A 19,067-nucleotide genomic window follows, 5' to 3' on the forward strand; every position below is an offset into this window, starting at 1 on the left:
ATATTGTTGAAGTTTCGGGAACGACTGCTGATATCTATGTAAGTGATGAGCCAGCAGTACATCGTGATCGCCTGGGGCAAGAGTGTATCTTTCAGCGGAACACCACGCTGGCACATGCTTTCTTTCCGGAGGTCGGCGATATTCACTATAACCGCGATCGCAGTTACTCGGAGGAAGAATTTCTCAGTGCCTCTATGCACGAGATTGGTCATTCGTTAGGTTTAGATCATACTACTTCCAGGTCGTCAATTATGTTTCCGATGCACATTAGATACCACACGGAAATTCCTGAGGAGGATCGTAAAGCACTGCAAGCCTTGTATGGAGCTCGGCGGATTTTCAAACAAGGTGTTCCTTTCGCTACCGCGAAAAAAGCTCCATCGCTTTGCTCACTAAACAAAATCGATACCATTCTGAACGATCATACCGGCCAGACGTTCATTTTCGCGGGAGAACACTACTTCGCTTTGGGTGAGCGAAATCCCGAGGGACGTTTAATATCATCCAAGTGGCCGAGGCTTCCGGCAAACATCGACGCAGCGTTTACCTGTCGAAATAAGAAAACATTTTTCTTCAAGGGTAGTAAGCTGTGGGTTTACGCTGATCACCAACTGGAAGCAGGCTATCCGAAGTTGATCGCTGACGAGTTGCCTGGATTGCCGAATCATCTGGATGCGGTGTACGTTACAAAAGGTGGCAGTATTTTAGCGATTCGGAAAAAGCAATATTGGTTCTATAATCCCACCAAGCGACCCCAAGTGAGCGCTCATTTTCCTAGGTTGATTTATGACTTTCGGAACATGCCCACGAATATGGATGCCGCGTTGTTTCACACCGACGGGATTGTCTATTTTTTCAAAAATCGGGAATATTTTACGATGGATATGGTGAATTTTACTGTAAGTGCAGGCAGTCCGCTCGTAGATAAATGGTTTAAATGTTAGGCCGATAGTTTGAATGTATTTTCAGAGACAAATACATAGTACAATTGATTCCGTTTTTTTTTTAAATATTGCAACTAATATAGTTAGTTGGTTAAATCTATCCCTCCCCCTCAATTAAAAATAATAAATTGAAGCTGACTAGTTTACTTAAATATACCTAATTATTATTTTAGAAGAGTAATTAGATATCTGACGATTAAAATACGCACACTAAGCTCACGCATTTTCATACTACCACCTTAAGCCCAGAAGCGGCTCATTTTCCACCCAATTCAAATATTAAAATGGCACAATACCAACGCAGCTGAACAAGTCTATTGTCTGATCAGTACTTGGAGAATCGATTGTTTTAAGCATCAGGGGAAACATAAGAAAATAATGAAATGGGATCTTGTAACTGAGCTATTCCATAGCAAATCTGTAAGCGAGTAGGTTCGACCCTATCCTTAGAAAAGATGGAATTTTGAGTTCCGCATGCTACTCATCAGTAACTGACACCGACTTGCTGTCCGTTTGACGATAAATCCAAGCTGACACCAAATTGGCGCCAGTTAGGCACAAAATCCAAACACTTCACAATCGGACACTTTCTTATTTTCCTCTATAAGAATTAAAAATATTTCATAGTTCCAGGCAATTGGCTCTCATGCCAGAAGATAGGGGAGAAAGAGGACTTTTGATCCTTGGGGATATTTGATTCCCTGACAATATCTCCTAATCTATACGCAAAAAGTTATCACAATATAAAAAGAAAATTAAGTATTTGGTCGTTTATGATGTTTAAAAAACAAATCTGATGTGTTACATTTGGTTTGGAAAAATTGTATAATATTTTAGAAAATATGTGTTTAAATCCATCTCGAAGATCTTTTCACAAATTTTTTGAACGGTTGTATGAGATCGTAAAACTAATTATTTATGAATATTTTCAGGTACGATTACTTTCCAAGGGCTTTTGCCTAGAAAAACACGTTTTTCGAATAAAAAGTTTCACTATACATACAAAAAAAAGTTTTGTTCATCTCATACAACAGGTATCTTTGATCCCTGTAACACTGGGTATTCTTGATCCCTATCATTAGTTTTCTAAAACACTTTCGAAATTTGTAGAAATAGAAAAACATCATTTGCATAACCCACCTGGCACTATTAATTGATCTAAAATGTTGATTTACCGCAAACACTTGTCTCGACTTTCTACTGTGGTAAAAGTTTGTCGTGCATCTAAAAAGGTGATCTTATAAATTAATGTCTCAGGTTAGGTAGATAGCTGAACTTTCGTATCTATAGGTCATAGTGTGCTTTGTTTCTTTAGCCCTAGTAGGTGGGGCATCAAGTTACCACACGTTTTACAAAAACCTCGTTTTGGTATGATTTTCAAAATTGTTCATATTACTGACAGGACATAGTTTTCGAATTTACACATTATTTATAGCTCTTACAATTCAAATTGACTACAAGATGGTGAATTTAGCAATTGAAATTTTTATGTCATTGAAAAGTTATCAGAAAAAAAACAAAAGCGTACCCACTCTCCCCTAGAGTTCGTATTCAGTTTCTCGTCAATAAACCAAAGCTTCTGACAATACCGTTTTTTCGCATGGGCACACTGGGCCAAGGCTGGTGCCCCCACGATTTTAGAGGCACCATACTGAGGATGAATCTATTCATACTAAAGCGTGTACTCGAGAAACATAGATACACGCAACAGAAAAAGATTTTGCAGTAAAAAATGAAAAGTAATCAGATTCTTAAAACAGTACAATGATTAACATTAATCAAAACAACATTTAAAAAGTTTTAAAACCAATAGAATAAATTAAATTGCTTCAAACTAACAAGTTGGATGAAAGAAATAAAAGAGATGACGAAACAGTATCAATAAAACTAATAAAATTAATAATTTGAATAAAATGCATGAACGGGAAAAATGAATAACGTGAATGAAATGAATGAAATCAATAAAATTAAAAAGAAGTAAATAAACACAATAAATTAAACAAATCAAAAAGCTGATAAAATCGGAGGTAGGTAAAATCGAGGGCTGAAAATCGGAGGCCGATAACCGATTTTATCAGTCTACACTGTAGAATGACTAAAATAAACAAAACGAATAGAATTGATAAAATGAATAAAAAAAAGAAAAGAATAAACAGTATTAAATGAATTGAAGGATTAAAATGAAAAATTAAACGAACATATCTTTCGATCAAAATTCAATACAGATACGAAGAGTTTAAAAACCGCACGTGGTATACATCTTTTTAAAAATTTAACTGTCGCGCGTTGCTGCGACTTTCAACGAAATAGGAGTAAAACACAATTTGTTCCGAAGCGCCATCTGGCGTGTAGATATTCCCCAACCAATAGCACACAAACACGCTCTATAACAATTCTCTACTACGTATAAATTTTTACTGCAGACGGTTAAGCCGCTACCGGCCTTCCACTCCACGCTCAGGGATGCCAGGATCCAGTAAACTATACTCACGGGCAGGATTTCGTCTCGAAAGTGGCCTACCGTAAACTTTTCCCACGATGACCATGCGTTTCGAAAAACCGTACAAAACGCTCGCGAAGTGCTTGCTGTTTCGACACCATCTTCGATTGAACTGACAGCACCCGAGCGAACTGTCATGCCACCCATTTCTAGGGAGTTCAGGGAGCAATTCTCTTGTAGAGAAAAATTTACGCTCTTTACTTTAATTACAGAAAGGTATTAAAGTCATTCTCATTTTTTATTGAACACCCGTTGCACATTATTTGTGTCTTTGAGCTAAACTTACATATTAAAAAATAGTTCATTCAATGTTGAGTAAATTCAAAAACTGTTTTTGAAATTGCATTGAATCACGTAGATGTGTTTTTACATTCAAAATCGGTTCACGTTTGCCCCCAAAACACCAGTAAAACAATACTATTTATGTAACGATCTAATTTTTAGTTATTGAACACTGGTAAGTGATGAATAAAAATATTAAATGTTTAATATCTCTGCCGTTCATAAACGGATTTAGACAATCTATAGCTTGTAACAAAAGGTATCTTTATAGGCTTCATTGTTTGTTTGAAATTTATTGTCTTAAACCGTGTCGTGTTTTGATAAAATCAGCCATATCTCAGAAAGTAAGCAACAGCCATTGCTAACATAATTACATGACACTAGGGTACACACATACAGGCATTGTCCCAATTTGTCGAGCTGAGTCGGTTGGTATATGAGACTCAGAAAAAGTTTTCGAAGTTTGAGCAAATCCTATACAATTGTTTTGTAAGAAATGTGAAACGCTTTTAAACCTCATAACAGTGCGATTGGACATTTCTTATAACCCTTATCTATAATGTATGTACAATAAGGGTGCACGACGTTTGGCAAAAATACGTTAGGCATACATATGTTAGGCATAAGTACGTTAGGCATAATGGACGTTAGGCATAATGGATGATTGGCATAATATACGTTAGGCATAATGGACGATTGGCATAATGTACATTAGGCATAATGGACGATAGGCATAATTCACAAAAATATAAAAATAATCGCAAGGCTTTCGTTATTATAGAGATTTCGCTTATTTTTGTAAGACTGGAAAACAGGAAAATTTGCTATACCATACCTTCGCATAATTTTAGCGAGATATTTAACCCTTCCAAGTGTAGTTTTTTTTCTATTTATTCTGAAGACGAGACGAAGAAAATATCCCTTCATTTAAGTGAACAGTTTTGAACAGATGGAGATGACTTTTGGTCACGGTTTTAGCAATTTTTTTTTGTCTATCGCCTACGTTTCAAAGCCTTCATCTTCAAGGCAATAATATCAGTTTTGATACAAGCACATTTCAAGCCTCTTAGATTTGTTATTAATACAGTTGCATCCAAATATTTAAAAAAAAACAAAAAAAAGCAAAAAAAAACAGACATTAAGTTTTGGATCCTTTGGAAACTGGCAGTGTCATGTACAGGATCAACATTAGGCTACGGAGTCTACGTTTGAGACGATATCTTTTTCGTTTCGGTAACTCGTCAGAGTACGGGATTAAACAATTTCATCTTGCATGCATAAAAACTAATCTAAGTTAACCCTTACATGCCCAATTTTTTCTAGTGTTCAGAGAAAGACAAAAAACCCGCTTATAAAGATGCTTCTTTCGCAGTGTTGGAAGCTGCGCAATATTTACCTTCCGGTGCTCAACAAAATTCTCCTAGAAAATTTTCAATATTCTATATGCTAGGAAAAATAGTCGAAGACGGTACAAATTGATACGTTTTATCAGTTTTCAACAATAATGGAAAATATATCAGACTAATAGCAATAACTTTAGTTCTAAGTTATAATAGTACCTTACTTACTTAGTCTTACTTGTTTTTTGAGTGAATTCTGCCTAAATCAAAAGTTTTAGCAGTTTAAAAACATTATTGGGGTTGATGTGCATTATTCATGCCTTAATACAAAATAGACCGATTTTAAACAAGAGTATTAAGCCTATTTTAGAGATGTGCAATTTGTATATTCGTTCATTCGATGTGCATTCGTTCTGCATCTTTTATTTGATTTAAGCTTTTTTGAGGTATTTACAATAGAATAAAATGTTGATCGAGTTCTATCAGCTTCCAGAGTAATTCTACAATATCAAAAAAATCAAACATTTGCGCTCTTACCACCCGAGGCTGTCACCACCAAAAAGTTATTTTCGTAAAGGATACTTCAACATGATAATTTATGCCTAACGTCCATTATGCCAAATGTCTTTATGCCTAACGTCCATTATGCCTAACGTACGTATGCCAAACGTCCGTATGCCTAACGTATTTATGCCTAATGGGGTACACCCGTACAATAATAAATAAATAGTTTACTGGGTTTCCTGTTATAATTTTGAAGACCATTACACAATTAGATCATTATATGTACAATACATACACCAGACCAATTTTGAAACATTGGAACGTAGTATGAAATCCATACACTGTCCTGTACGAAGAATGCATCGAATTAATCCAAAAACAATTTCTTTCGAACATACTTTGTAAACTAAGCTGTACAGCATTCCCTCTTCCATCATATAACACACGTTGCTTGCTCATTAACATACAAACACTCAAGGAACGCTGCGAATTTCCCATAGTTTACTTTATTAACGTCAATATTTTTCAACGCGTACAATCCGCATCATTACTCTCGCGAATAAAATGTTATGTACCTAACCGTCATCTACGAGCTCGTAAATTATTACAAGAACAAACTATGCTAAAACTATCCCCATCAATGGAATGATGTGTCACTACAATAAATATTGCGAAATAATTGACCTCTCCATGCCTAGAAAACAAATTTAATTGCAACTTTACTGTAGAATTGTTGTCGAGTCGGTTCTCACGGTAAATGCGTCAAGTCCAGGAGTCTTGTTGGCGTACTTGAGTGATTCGTAGTTATGCTGCCTACGCTCGACCCCCATCAGCAGAAGACAAAAGTTAGATCCGTAAGGTAATGAACCTGTTCTAATGAACTTCTAATCTAAAAAATGTTATAAATAGAGGTTCCGCATACTCGTTAGAATCATTCGTTGCTCGCATGACAAACGAGCAACATCATGACTATAATGCCTGTACGGTACAACAAGCGTTAAACTGTGTACAATTTACACCCGATTCCTTGCCGTGTGCAAAGTGGGAGGGTAGTTTTGGTTTGGATAGAAATTAACCAACACAACGCATGAGTCGTGCTTGTGAGTTTGCGTTGGGACAACTTGATTTATTTTTTTGCTTATATGTGCTTTGGGTTGGAATTCGCATGCAAAAATATTTTTTGGTGGTTTGTAGATACGTAGGGTAATGAACCTGTGACACACGCGGGTCATATTTTGCATATACGTGATGCGTTTTAATGCATCTGATGGCATGCTTCTGTAAGTGTTTCTAAAGCGCCGGCGAACACAACTGAATTTGTGTCTACTGAATGACGGGGGTTAGTAGGAGATTTTGGTGGGCGTGGAGTTGCGTTACAGCAGTTTCAGTTTTGATTTGGTTTTCAAAAAAATGCGAAGCCAATCTATAGCGATTCTTGCCAGTCAACCCAAAAGTACTGCCATCTGACCAAGAGAAATCAGTGACTGATTTTTTTCGTTATCACAGGTTTGGAAGCATTAATATTTTATATCAATCAAATGCCCTAGGGCATATTCAGCAGCGTTTCATTTATGAGTTTGAAAGTAAAATTGGAATGGAAACAATCACATTTCCAGCAGAGCGTTCTGGTTATTTTTTCCGAACAGTTTTGTTTTCGAACTTTAAAAAGTAGTATATGGGACCATTTATAAATTACGTAACGCTTTTAGTGGGGTAGGGGGTACGACAAATTCAGACATGTAGTGACATATGGGGGAGTGGGAGTAAGCTAGAACTTTAAGTAACATGTTTTAGCAGCAGAAATTTTTCTTAAGAATATATTACGTAATAGGGAAGGGGGGGGGGGGGGGGTGGGGGGTATAGAGAAAACAAACACGTTGAAACACGTTTATAACTGTGTTTTAATATATAAAGTGTATTCAGCACATACACTCAGGTTCGATGGATTGGGGAAAATAATTTAAAGTCAAGTAACGACCTAAGGACACGTTCTGGAGTGGTTCAGTGCTATATTCTTAAAATTGGCCTTTCTGTGGTATAAATGTGTAAAATTTTAAACTAGAACTTACTCTCTTCAGCACAGAGATGCCAGATACTTTTTTCAAATGTCTGCAATAATAATTTTAAAAGTCTGGGAAGAACAAAAAATTCTGGAAAACTATTCTTGACCAAAAATGACTTATGGATAAGGTGTTATATTAAATGAAAATAGTGCACTTATAGCCCAAGATAGGTAGAGAGAAACAGGTTATAGAGGAAAAACCTGAAGTATATTTGAAACTAGTGTAACCAAAAGCCTTTATTTTCAAAAATCTGTAAATATCTGCAACCAAACTAAAAAAATCTGCAAATATCTGCGTCATCGAAAAAAACTGTAAAGTCTGGCATCTCTGCTTCAGCAGCAGTATGAGCGAGTGTTCGCTTTAGAGGGATTCCATGAGAAACCGGCCGACCGCAAAATATGACCATCGTCGATTCGAACGAAACTTTGCAGGTGTGTTCGCTGTATTCTCTAGCAATTGGAATATTTTGATACAAGAGTAATTTTTCAAAAGGGCGTAAACGTTTCTACGCGTATGAATTTCAAAATTTTTTTGTTCGATTACTGTATTTTATACAGCAAAACTATCTGAGAACAAGTTACAGGGAATGAATACTTCTGTCCGAAAAAAATATACGCTGAAAAAAATGTTGTGTCATTTTTCAAAAAAACAAAAATTTATGATAAAAATTTAAATTGCAAAAAAACCCATTTTTTTAAATTTTTTATATTTTGTTACCAAAAACCTAAAGAGAAAAGAAACATTTTGATTGTGATTGCATGATGGAGAAAAAATCGGTAAAAAAGTTTTTCTAACAATAACTTCGTACATGTTTTTAAATTTCATACTAATTGACATACAAAATTGTAATTTTATTACAGAATATAATTCTAAGCACCATTTAAAATCAAAATGCATTTAATAAAAATCTTCCAAAATGCGATAGTTTTCGAGATATTTGAAATTTTGCTACTTCAAAAACAAATAATTCGTGTAATTATGCTCTTTTTAAAAGTTATTCGCGTTACCCCAACAAAAAATGTCAAAAATTTAATGTAAAGATGTAAAAGCAACCTTTTTAGTGTATTTGGATCATGGAGAAGCTTTCAATAAAAAAGTTTTCCTAACAACAACTTTTGACATTTTTTATAATTCTTACTATTTGCAGTCAAAAATACAATTTTCTTTTTGAATATGATTCTAAACGCCATTTTAAATCGAAATGCTCTTAACGAAAATTTTCTAAAATGTATTAGTTCTCGAAATATTTTAACTTTTGTTTAAACAACACAATTATTTTGTTTTATTACGACCTTTTCATAAGTTAGTCGCGTTTCTCCATCAACAATAATAGGTTTTTCAAAAGGCCCGTAAATTTTCGTGCAACTTTCTCTTTGACATCAAGGCGATATTGTAAACCATTTGAAAGTAATAATTTAATACGTTAGGCATAAGTACGTTAGGCATACGTTAGGCATAAGTACGTTAGACATAATGGACGTTAGACATAATGGACGATTGGCATAATATACGTTAGGCATAATGGACGATTGGCATAATGTACGTTAGGCATAATAAAGGATAGGCATAATTCACAAATATATAAAAATAATCGCAAGGCTTTCGTTAGAGATTTCGTTTGTTTTTTTTTTAGGTTAGGAAAAAATGACGCATTGCTATACCATACCTTCGCATAACTCTAGCGAGAAACTCCAAAATGAAAGATACCATGCGAGATATTTAACCCTTACAAGTGTAGAGCTTTTTTTCTATTTTTCTGTAGATGAGATGAAGAAAACATCCCTTCAGTTTTGATACAAGCAAATTCTTAGCCTTTTAGATGTATTTCCAATATAGCTGCATCAAAATATTTAAAAAAAGCAAAATAATGAACAGACTGTTGTAACGGCATTTAATTGGCAAGGGACCGGAAGGTGAAGTATATTTTTCAATATTAAGAGCCATAGTACTCAAGGGAGAGCAAGGAATTGAAGATTGGTTCCAACAGCATGAAATACAAAATTACTTTACGGTCGTCCGGGCATACTACAGACTCATGTGATTTACATTTCTAATGCTGACTCCTGCGGTAGCAGACAAAGGGTTAAGTCGCCGGGAAACTCTAAGCTTGCTCATATGACCCTTTCCACGCTTTTTGAAACTTTCTTCCTAAAACTCCTTGCTCTATCTTGAGTACTAAGGCTCTTGATATTGAAAAATATACTTCATCTTCCAGTCCCTTGCTAATTAAATGCCGTTACAACATTTAACAAATTGACTCAATAAGTTGTTAACAAAAAATGGGAAAAAATAATGAATATACATTAATTTTGGATCCAATGGAAATTGGTAGTGTTATGTACAGGATCCACATTAGGCTACGGATTCTACATTTGTGACGATACCTTTTTCGTTTCGGTAACTCATCACAGTACAGAAATAAACTCTCTCTCACATCAAAGAGTTTCCGTACTTCTATTTGTGATGGCCTCGAGAATACAGCCACTGAGCTTAAGAATATGGGAGATAATTAATATAGAACCAGCAATATTCGTATATTCGTTGAATGAATTAGTAAATTGCATAATTCTTTCATTCTTTCTTTCATGAGCTGTTCTCCTAGGTTAACTAATTTCTACTTGGACAATTAGACCATGCATGCATGAACAACTAATCTAAGTTAATCCTTACATACCCAACTTTTTTCTAGCGTTCACAGGGTTCAAGAAACGCGAAAAAGTCGCTTTGAAAGATGCTTCTTTCGCAGTGCTGGAAGCTGCTCAATATTAACCTTCCGGTGTTAAGCACAATTCTCCTAGAAAATTTTCAATATTCTATATGCTAAGAAAAGATCGTCGAAGATACGCTTTAGCAGTTTTCAATAATAATGGAAAATAATGAAGATATATCAAAATTTCATTTATCAACGCTAATTGTCAATATCTCTGGTGGTACTGCTCCAGCAGAGTTATATCAGACTAATAGCAATAACTTCAGTTCTAAGTTCTAATAGTCCAAGTTACTGGTCTTCCGTGTTTTTGTGAGTAAATTCTGCCTAAATCAAAAGTTTTAGAAGCTTAAAAACGTTTTTGTTTACAAACAACATGGGGGGTTGATGTGTTTCCATTATTCAAAATAAACTGATTTTAAACAAGAGTATTTAGCCTATTTTAGAGATGTGCAATTTGTTTATTTGTTCAATCGATTTCATTCGTGCTGCATCTTTTATTTGAGTAAAGATTTCTTTAGGTATATACAATAGAATAAAATGTTGATCTAGTTTTGTCAGCTTCCAAAGTAATTCAAAAAATTTTAAACATTTCCGCTCTTACCACCCGAGGCTGTCACCACCAAAAAGTTATTTCCTTAAAGGATACTTCAATATGATAATTTATGCCTAACGTCCATTATGCCAATCGTCCATTATGCCTAACGTCCATTATGCCTAACGTATATTATGCCTAACGTCCATTATGCCAAACGTCTTTATGCCTAACGTCCATTACGCCTAACGTACGTATGCCTAACGTCCGTATGCCTAACGTATTTATGCCTAATGGGGTACACCCGCGTAGACCGTAGCCAAGACACTTGATGATATTCTGGTGCGCGATACACAGTGGGACGACTTAGAACAAAAGGTGGACTAAAGTCCAAACTTTGCCATATCGGTTTAAATAGAACGATTTTATGTAATTTTGGTACGCTGAATTCGTTTTTTAAATTAAAACATTTCAAAAATAAGCGTTTACTATTCATTAGGGTGTCTCAAAAATATTTTTTTTCAAAGTCGTTCTTAAAATTTGTGTATATTTTTTAGTTTCGTGTACTAAATCGTTTTTGATATTAACACATGCAAAAAAAATTTCATTATACGTTAGGGTGGCTCAAAGAATTATTTTGTAGTGAAGATACCCATTTTTTTTTGAAAAAATATTTGTGCGCTAAATTTCTATTTTAACTATAAAAATAGAAATTAGCTTTACTATTTTTTAGAATTGCTCAAAAGTAAGTATTTTGTCTTTTATAATGATTTTTTTCAATAGTAATTTTGGAATTTATTTTCCATATTGAAATGAATTTATTGACAACTCATTATGGGGCTGCAGAAATGACTATTTTGTTTTTACGAATCAAATAAGATGTGTTCAACTAATTTTGGAATATTTATTTCGTTAGTGAGCTACATTTTCTATCATTTTCAAAACAAACATTTTGAGCATCTTAGTGGAATGTTTAATTACATTCACTAATCAACAAGATTATTAACGATTTTTTTTTTCGTAGGTGTGTTTTGAATTACTTGCTTGTTTCATATCATAAATGAAAATAAATCCAAAACCCTTTTTCGTGTATATGGTTCATTTAAAAATGGTCTTATTTTATTTGGAAATATCGCATACCCTTAAGCTATATCAGTGCTATGCAAATTCGGATCAAAATAGTCTCACCAAATGACTAGAACTCAACTGTGTTCAGTCTATTTGACAGTTATTGTGCAAGTTAGCAAGAAATAGTTCCAGAAACATTTGATACCCTATTTAAGATGGTTGAAAATATTTGCTGATTTTCAATCAGTCTTAATACCTCTACCATCTAAAAAACATACTTCCCACTCAGCTCCTTAGTCCTGATCACTAGTAAAACCCTTGTAGATCATGCTCTCAACGCTATCTGAAAGTTGTGCATGTATTTGTGTCATTATTCTAGCTACAAAGTGATTACCCAAATTCAATATCAGTAATAATCATGCGTCTCCTCCATTCACAGTTTTTTAAAATTTTGACTGCTTATCGCAAGTTTCGCAAAACTAGCATACACTCATTTGAAAGAGAAAATTAAAAGCTTTCGAATGAGTATAGTGTGATCGCGGGTATTCACGGGCGTCGTTGTTGTTATCGCATTTGAAGTTTGAATTCAATAAAAATTCATGACAAACTGTTATCTAAACACTAACAAAAGTAACTAGTGACTTATTTTTGGCGATTTTATGATGTAATTTTATCACACCTATAATTTTGGTGAAGTAATGCAATGCATAAAATCAACCATTTCTTTGAAAAACGAAAATAACCGGATGTAACACTTGAATTACGCCCTTAAAAAAGCTGCCAAAAATTCATTTTACGTTCAAATCACTTGAAATCTCGCAAAAATGTCTCTGATGGCTCAGCTGATAGGAGAAAAATACTAACGAGAATATCGCATAACATTCATATATGGACTTAAGTCCGGGCTCGTCCCACTGTGCGATAGTGCCGCTATCTGTTGGATGATGGGGACACGATATATTTTACTTCCTTAGAGTATGCATTTTACGCCATCCTCCCCTATATCATTTGATCTTGATACGAATTTACAAATATAGGACTCCGACTAAGAGATCAGTTTCAAGATCAATAAATATATATGGATATCATTTTATAATTGCACTCCATTTTTAGCTGATTCCGTCAAATTGCGATGTTCCGGAGACTCGTCTATTAATGATTGATTTAAACGAATGATATTTTTAGGACGGCTGAAAAAAAATCAACTGAATTTGACAGAAAATGATTAGTATTAGTATGCCCTTACCCAACAAATTTAGGATGAACTAACTAACTCAACTGATTCTGGTATACGTTCATCCTTATCAGTCCGATCTTCGGAGCGGAATTCCTATTTTGTACGTTTTTGCATTTTGTTGGAATTTCCCTGCGTCGAATAGTGATTGCGAACCCATGCATTCTATTACAGCAAGGTACAGGGTTCGAACGAACGACTAAGCGCGTTTTGCATTACACATTAAAGTGACTCCGATTGAATTTAAGCTTTTCAGTCGATTGTACGCACGAAGACGATTCGGTTCCAGTTTGACGTGAGATTTTCAGCCTTATCAGGAAGCTTTATATTAAAGCTGATGCATTAATTTGCCCAAGGGCAGTTGTATTTGGACGTCCAACAGGATGGATAGTAACGGAATAGTTCTTCTATTAGTTCTGATTACGTGCGAGTTGTGTACAAGAAAAGTGCACAGCGCACCTTCCTCGACATCGGCAGGCGTAAGATCTCTAGCAAGGAATAAAAGTAATAATGCCTCGGTGGATCCAACGGAAGCACTAGAAATTCCTGCAGTTTCCGAAATGGATGCTGAGGTAAATAGCTGATTTTAAATAATTAATTTATCGTATTCAAACCAGAGGCGGATCCAGAAAAAAATTTCGGGAGGGGTACGAAATTTCGATTTTAAATTGAGCATTACACAATTCGTAATACGCAATAACCTTATTAAAAGAATATCATTTTTGTTAATCAAATTTGGTTTGGAGTAATTTTGAGTTTAAAGCTAATATAAAATTGAAACTAATTAAAAATTTCTCAACAAGTACAATAATTTCGGAGGGGGTCCGGGCCCCCAGGACCCTCCCCCTGGATCCGCCACTGATTCAAACACATTTTCTTCCCACAGATCGTTCTACGTGGACTCGGGTACAACGAGGTAGACGACGATCCCCTGTCAATCAGACAACGAATGACCGAATCGACGGAGCAATCGTTGACGGACCTGATTCGCAACTTCCAACGAGATCACGGGCTGGAGGAAACGGGCGTTCTGGATGACGACACTAAACTGGTCATCGGATCGCCGCATTGTGGATCGAAGAAAAGCTCCAAAAAGGCAGACGATGTAATGAAATGGAATAAACAGTCGCTTACCTACAGGATCGAGAATTTTCCGAGAGGGAAAGCACCTGAACCTATTCGAAGATTGCTGACCAAAGCGTTTTCGGAGTGGAGTAAAGTTACGAACCTGGACTTTCAAGAGGTTGACGATGATGATTCCGATATTGAGATTGGATTTGGTGGAAAGGTTCATCGGCAGCGAGGCGATAAATGCACGTTTGACGATTCGCAAACTCTGGCACATGCCTATTATCCAGAGGTAGGAGATATTCACTTCAACAGTCAGTACTTCTTCGAGGGAGATACGTCACTGACGGATTTCCTAGACACGGCACTGCATGAGATTGGACATTCTTTAGGCCTAGAGCACTCCAGATCGAAAGCTTCGCTGATGCATCCAACGGAGAGTAATGGATTTACCGAACCACAGCCGATGGACGTTGAGGTAGGTTTTTTTGGGGAGTCCAATGGTTCGATTAACTATCATTCTTTTTCCTAGAAAATACAAGCTCTTTATGGTGTACGGAGAGGTGGTCGAGCAATGGGCACCTCCGGTCCGAGATTATGCACATTGTCCAAGATCGACGCGGCCATTGATGATGAAGATGGAAACGTCTACTTTTTGGCTGGTAACTATTTCTACAATGCGAACGAAACTCGGTCCAAGGGAGAACTGATCTCGACCAAGTGGCCAGGTCTGCCAGGTTTGTACAAGTTCTAGCTTACATGAAATTTGTGTGGGCCTAACGATATTGTTAATAGGTGACATAGATGCCGCTTTCCGATATTTGGATGGACGTAGTTACTTCTTCAAAGGCGAAAAATTCTGGCGCTTCAAGGGTAGTCGGTTGGAACCGGGGCATCCACGATTGATCAAGAAGGCTTTCCCCGGGCTACCCAGTAACTGTGACGCCATGATGGTCGACGGAGACGGTGATATTTATGCCTTCCGGGGAAGTCAGTACTGGGCGTACGATCCTAAGTCGAAAAAGGTTAGTTCATCGTCTCCCAGCAGTACGCGAGTTCTTGGTTTGCCGAGTAACTTGGACGCAGCTCTGGATACGGAGACCACCATAGGAGCCTTCAAGAGTCAAAGTTATTACGAGGCAAAATCGAATGGGAAGTTCCGGATGACGCATAGCACGCTACTGGTGTGTTGATAAATATGGTGATGAAATACAAACATTCAGGTAAATTGTAACGAGAGTGTATTAGTTTGTCCAAGAAAGATTGCCAAATGAATACAATATGTTCCATAAAAGATATTGAAAGTATCGATAAAACAATTGGTTTTTGTAGTTTACCATGCTTATTTGACAAAACTAAATTACATCTTTTTTTAAATGTCCATCATTATTTTTAACTACTTTCTCCAAATGAAGACATACTGGTAGACACAACGGTTGAAATATATGACTTTGGTGTCTAGGTCATTAGTCCATGCCTGAATATGTTAGATTTTAAAGCACCAATCAGTGATGTACATATTAACATTCAAATACTTGAATTACATAGGAAGTTTTGCTGACTTTACAAGGCTGCTTCGGGTAAAAACCTTCAGGAATGGCATCCGCTGCAGAACCTCAGGCGTATTATTTCCTGAAACAATGGCGACTGAAATTGCTGTTTGAATGTCACTCATTTCATGTAAATTCCAGTGGCAAATCTTGAATTGTGCATTCACAAAATCAGTTGACGCTAGGTGTTTGAAGGTGACGGAGGAAGCGTCTATTCAGGAGCAGACTTCCCAAATAAACATCGAACACCATGTTCACTCTAGTTCTGTGTTCATCTTAAACCCACACTTCGTGTGCAAACTCGAAGGCGCTAATGCGTACCAAAACACGTACACATGTTCGTTTATACAACCGAACCCATGTACGTACGCGGTGAGGTTGAACGCGTGCACGAAATTTTGTACACAGGTGCAAACTTATCGATGTTCATGGGAATACTGTTCGGGAGATTACATTAGGGTACCAATGACATGTATGATAAGAAAGCGTCCATCGAGTCCTCTAACCGGATACACCTCAAATAAATTAGCACCTCAAAAAATATCTATGCAAAATTTGAGCTTGATTTAGGGGTCGCGCAAAACGGTCAAAGTGCAAATAATTTCCAAACACAAGTCTCGTTTCAGCGTTTAGAGGATTTTTTTTCGAGGTTACGCAGGATCTCAACGTTTCATGACATTATAAGACATTTTATAAACTTTATCGTATGACCAGACCAGTATACTGAGAAGACAATTTTTAGGTGCTGTGACTTGCATATCATTAGATTTGAATTACCAGTCTACTGCCGTCAGATCTTTCCGGTTATGTCGCAGACAGCCATCTTTTTGCATATGCGAGTATGTTTTTATGATCTATTACTGATAAAGATTTTTGCACATTCTTCGTGCCAGTTGCTTAGAAAATCGGTAGCATCCCGTCATACATCAAGTAAAGATGGGTTCCAATTAAAGATAATCCGCTAAGTATTCTAAAGATTTCGAAAGAACTGCCGCAGAAATGTTCAGGTTTGCCTTCAGAGAAAGTCTCAAAAGTCTGCCCAGGTAAGAACAGAATAGTGATATTCCGTCTGAACCAACCAAATGGCGTTACTGGCGACAAGCCTCTTATGAAGGACTACCGCGTCTACATGCCCGCTCACAAAGTTCAGATCGACGGTGTAGTAATCGAATTGAGTTTGTCATGCGTGGATCTACTGAAGTTTGGGGCTGGCTGTTTCAAAAACTTCTTGTTCCAGTGAGCGAAGATTTTGAATGGCAAACGCACTGAACGGGACAAAATGGGGTATCCCGCCCAACTCGTGTCGGGTGACCTTTTTCGGGAAGGTTTGCGCTTAATTACGTTTTCTTCGACAAGAATCATTTGCCTGTTTTGATGTTGTGCTGTGTGACTATAAGCAGATCAGATTCCTTGGGAAGGCCTCAATTTTTCTCTCGATAGGGCACCGAATATACCAGCTCGAGGAAGGTCGGACACAAAGTCGAAGCAAACAGGAGCGTAGATTGGACAGCGCCAACTTATAGTGGGTTTTAACACTACTTAACACGTTACGCTTTCCCCTCAGTAGATGGGTGCTAGATCATATAGATTCGTGAACTCTCAGGAATCGAAATCAGAATATATAGGATCAATTGGCACGTTCCACATGCTATACGCAGATTTGTACCTTGCCATGTCATCTGATCAGTATGGAAATAAAAAATCACAACGTAATACAATCGCAACACAGAACAGCAAACAGCCTGAATTCTTTACTCCTGTAGAAATAATGAACCCTGATAAAGCCTTTAACTTTTTACCACACTGTGCCAGCAACAATAACATATCCTTAAGTTTAAACTACCTGCACATAGCTTCAGCTATATATGGAGAACAAAAAATCCGAACACGCAATTGTGTTATTGCAGGGCACTTACATATCAAATGATATGAGTTCCGTAATCGGATTCACAAAGATCACACGAATAACACTCAGCACGTGGAATAATTGCCGTGTGATAATTAAGTTTGTAGTGTCCAGTCAGTGCTTGTGCTTGGAAAAAAGGCAACAAATTCTTTAACATTAACGGGCTCACTTCCAGCAGAAAAGTATTTGTAGTAACTAACGACTTACCTTTCAAGCTAGGTCCCGTTTTCAAAACTTAGGAAGAGAAGTCGTGTTGTAATGCATGGAAATATGTTCAGCAATGTTGTATTAAAAGTATGTATGACATGCATTAATGACGAAAAACAGTTTTGAAAATCTTTCGAAAACTATTCGGAAATCGTGAAAATATTCAGCACATCTCGGTTACAGCCATCAATATGGTGCGCCAACCGAACACTTGAATGATGAAAAGTTTAAAGTGTAGATCCGCTACAGATTTGTTTCATTATCATTCGTGTTGAGCTGTTTAGAACGAACGGAGCATCTCCTCAAAAAGCTGTACAATACCGATATAAAAATATTACTGAACTGTACACGGCTGGTGGATGAATCGGTTTAAGTCGTTAGCCAAGCAACATACGTAACAAGTCTAAGAAAAATTTAACCTATTTGCTTGATTATCAGTTGTAAAAAAGTATAAAAGTATTTTTTCAAATCATGATTTGTAAACGATACTTAGTAGGTTAAGCCTATTATGTTTCATAACTGTTAGTTGAAAGTAACGCAATACTATAATGGATAGCTGGTGTCAGATTTTGTTTGCATTTAAAGAACAAAACACTTGCAAACTTGTGAAATACTTCCCGACACTTTAACAACACAAATTTACAACAACGAGAGGGCATTAATCTTCTATAAACTAATCAGCCACAACGAGAAGGCGGCCATGATGCTTTAATAAATTGTTGCGTCATATTCGAAATGCATATGGTTTGGCGCAATCGAAAAATTGCGTCGTTTGCATGGAGTGCTCTACCTGATTTTTTTTCATTTCTGATTTTATTTGAAGGGCGCTTTGAAAATATAAACGCAAAACTTTAAAAAAATCCCAGTAAATGTAGATGCGCCGGGGAAATTTAGATATAGAAGGGAAAACTATTTGCTTTCAAATGTTCAGTATTATCTTGCCAAAATAACGTCGTATTATTCCAACACCGAAAATTTTCATAATAATAATAATCAACATAATTGAACTCGATTTGTAACTAGGCGGTAAGAAAGATTTCCAAAACACAGCGTACGACTTGTTACAAATAGACTCCGCCTTGTGTTTTTTTTTTGGTGATGAACCAGTTGAGAATATGTTCACCGCTGCTGGAACATTACACGTGATTTGGTTTTATTA

The 19,067-nt window shown here is 36.4% G+C and overlaps 2 protein-coding genes across 2 annotated transcripts; both read left to right on the plus strand.

Moving 5' to 3' along the window:
* Nucleotides 1–5: 5 nt before the first annotated feature.
* Nucleotides 6–964, plus strand: LOC131696205 (matrix metalloproteinase-19-like; the record flags this gene model as incomplete). The annotated part of the gene is made up of 1 exon (XM_058984748.1): nucleotides 6–964. A coding segment is annotated over one exon (939 nt), but the record flags the coding sequence as incomplete, so codon positions are not given.
* A 12,559-nt stretch (nucleotides 965–13,523) lies between these two features.
* Nucleotides 13,524–15,479, plus strand: LOC131696208 (matrix metalloproteinase-18-like). The gene is made up of 4 exons (XM_058984751.1): nucleotides 13,524–13,749; nucleotides 14,064–14,723; nucleotides 14,778–14,982; nucleotides 15,041–15,479. Exons 1-4 carry the CDS (start codon nucleotides 13,561–13,563, stop codon nucleotides 15,436–15,438), a joined length of 1,452 nt encoding a protein of 483 aa, XP_058840734.1. The 5' UTR covers nucleotides 13,524–13,560; the 3' UTR covers nucleotides 15,439–15,479.
* Nucleotides 15,480–19,067: the final 3,588 nt, after the last annotated feature.

Source organism: Topomyia yanbarensis, unplaced genomic scaffold (genome assembly GCF_030247195.1).
Source record: "Topomyia yanbarensis strain Yona2022 unplaced genomic scaffold, ASM3024719v1 HiC_scaffold_92, whole genome shotgun sequence".
In the NCBI taxonomy this organism is placed as follows: domain Eukaryota; kingdom Metazoa; phylum Arthropoda; class Insecta; order Diptera; family Culicidae; genus Topomyia; species Topomyia yanbarensis.

Coding starts and splice junctions, on each gene's coding strand:
- LOC131696208 (XM_058984751.1), top strand. CDS start 13,561: ATGGATAGTAACGGAATAGTTCTTCTATTAGTTCTGATTACGTGCGAG. Junction 13,750..14,063: donor TTTCCGAAATGGATGCTGAG/GTAAATAGCTGA, acceptor TTCTTCCCACAG/ATCGTTCTACGTGGACTCGG. Junction 14,983..15,040: donor CAAGTGGCCAGGTCTGCCAG/GTTTGTACAAGT, acceptor TATTGTTAATAG/GTGACATAGATGCCGCTTTC.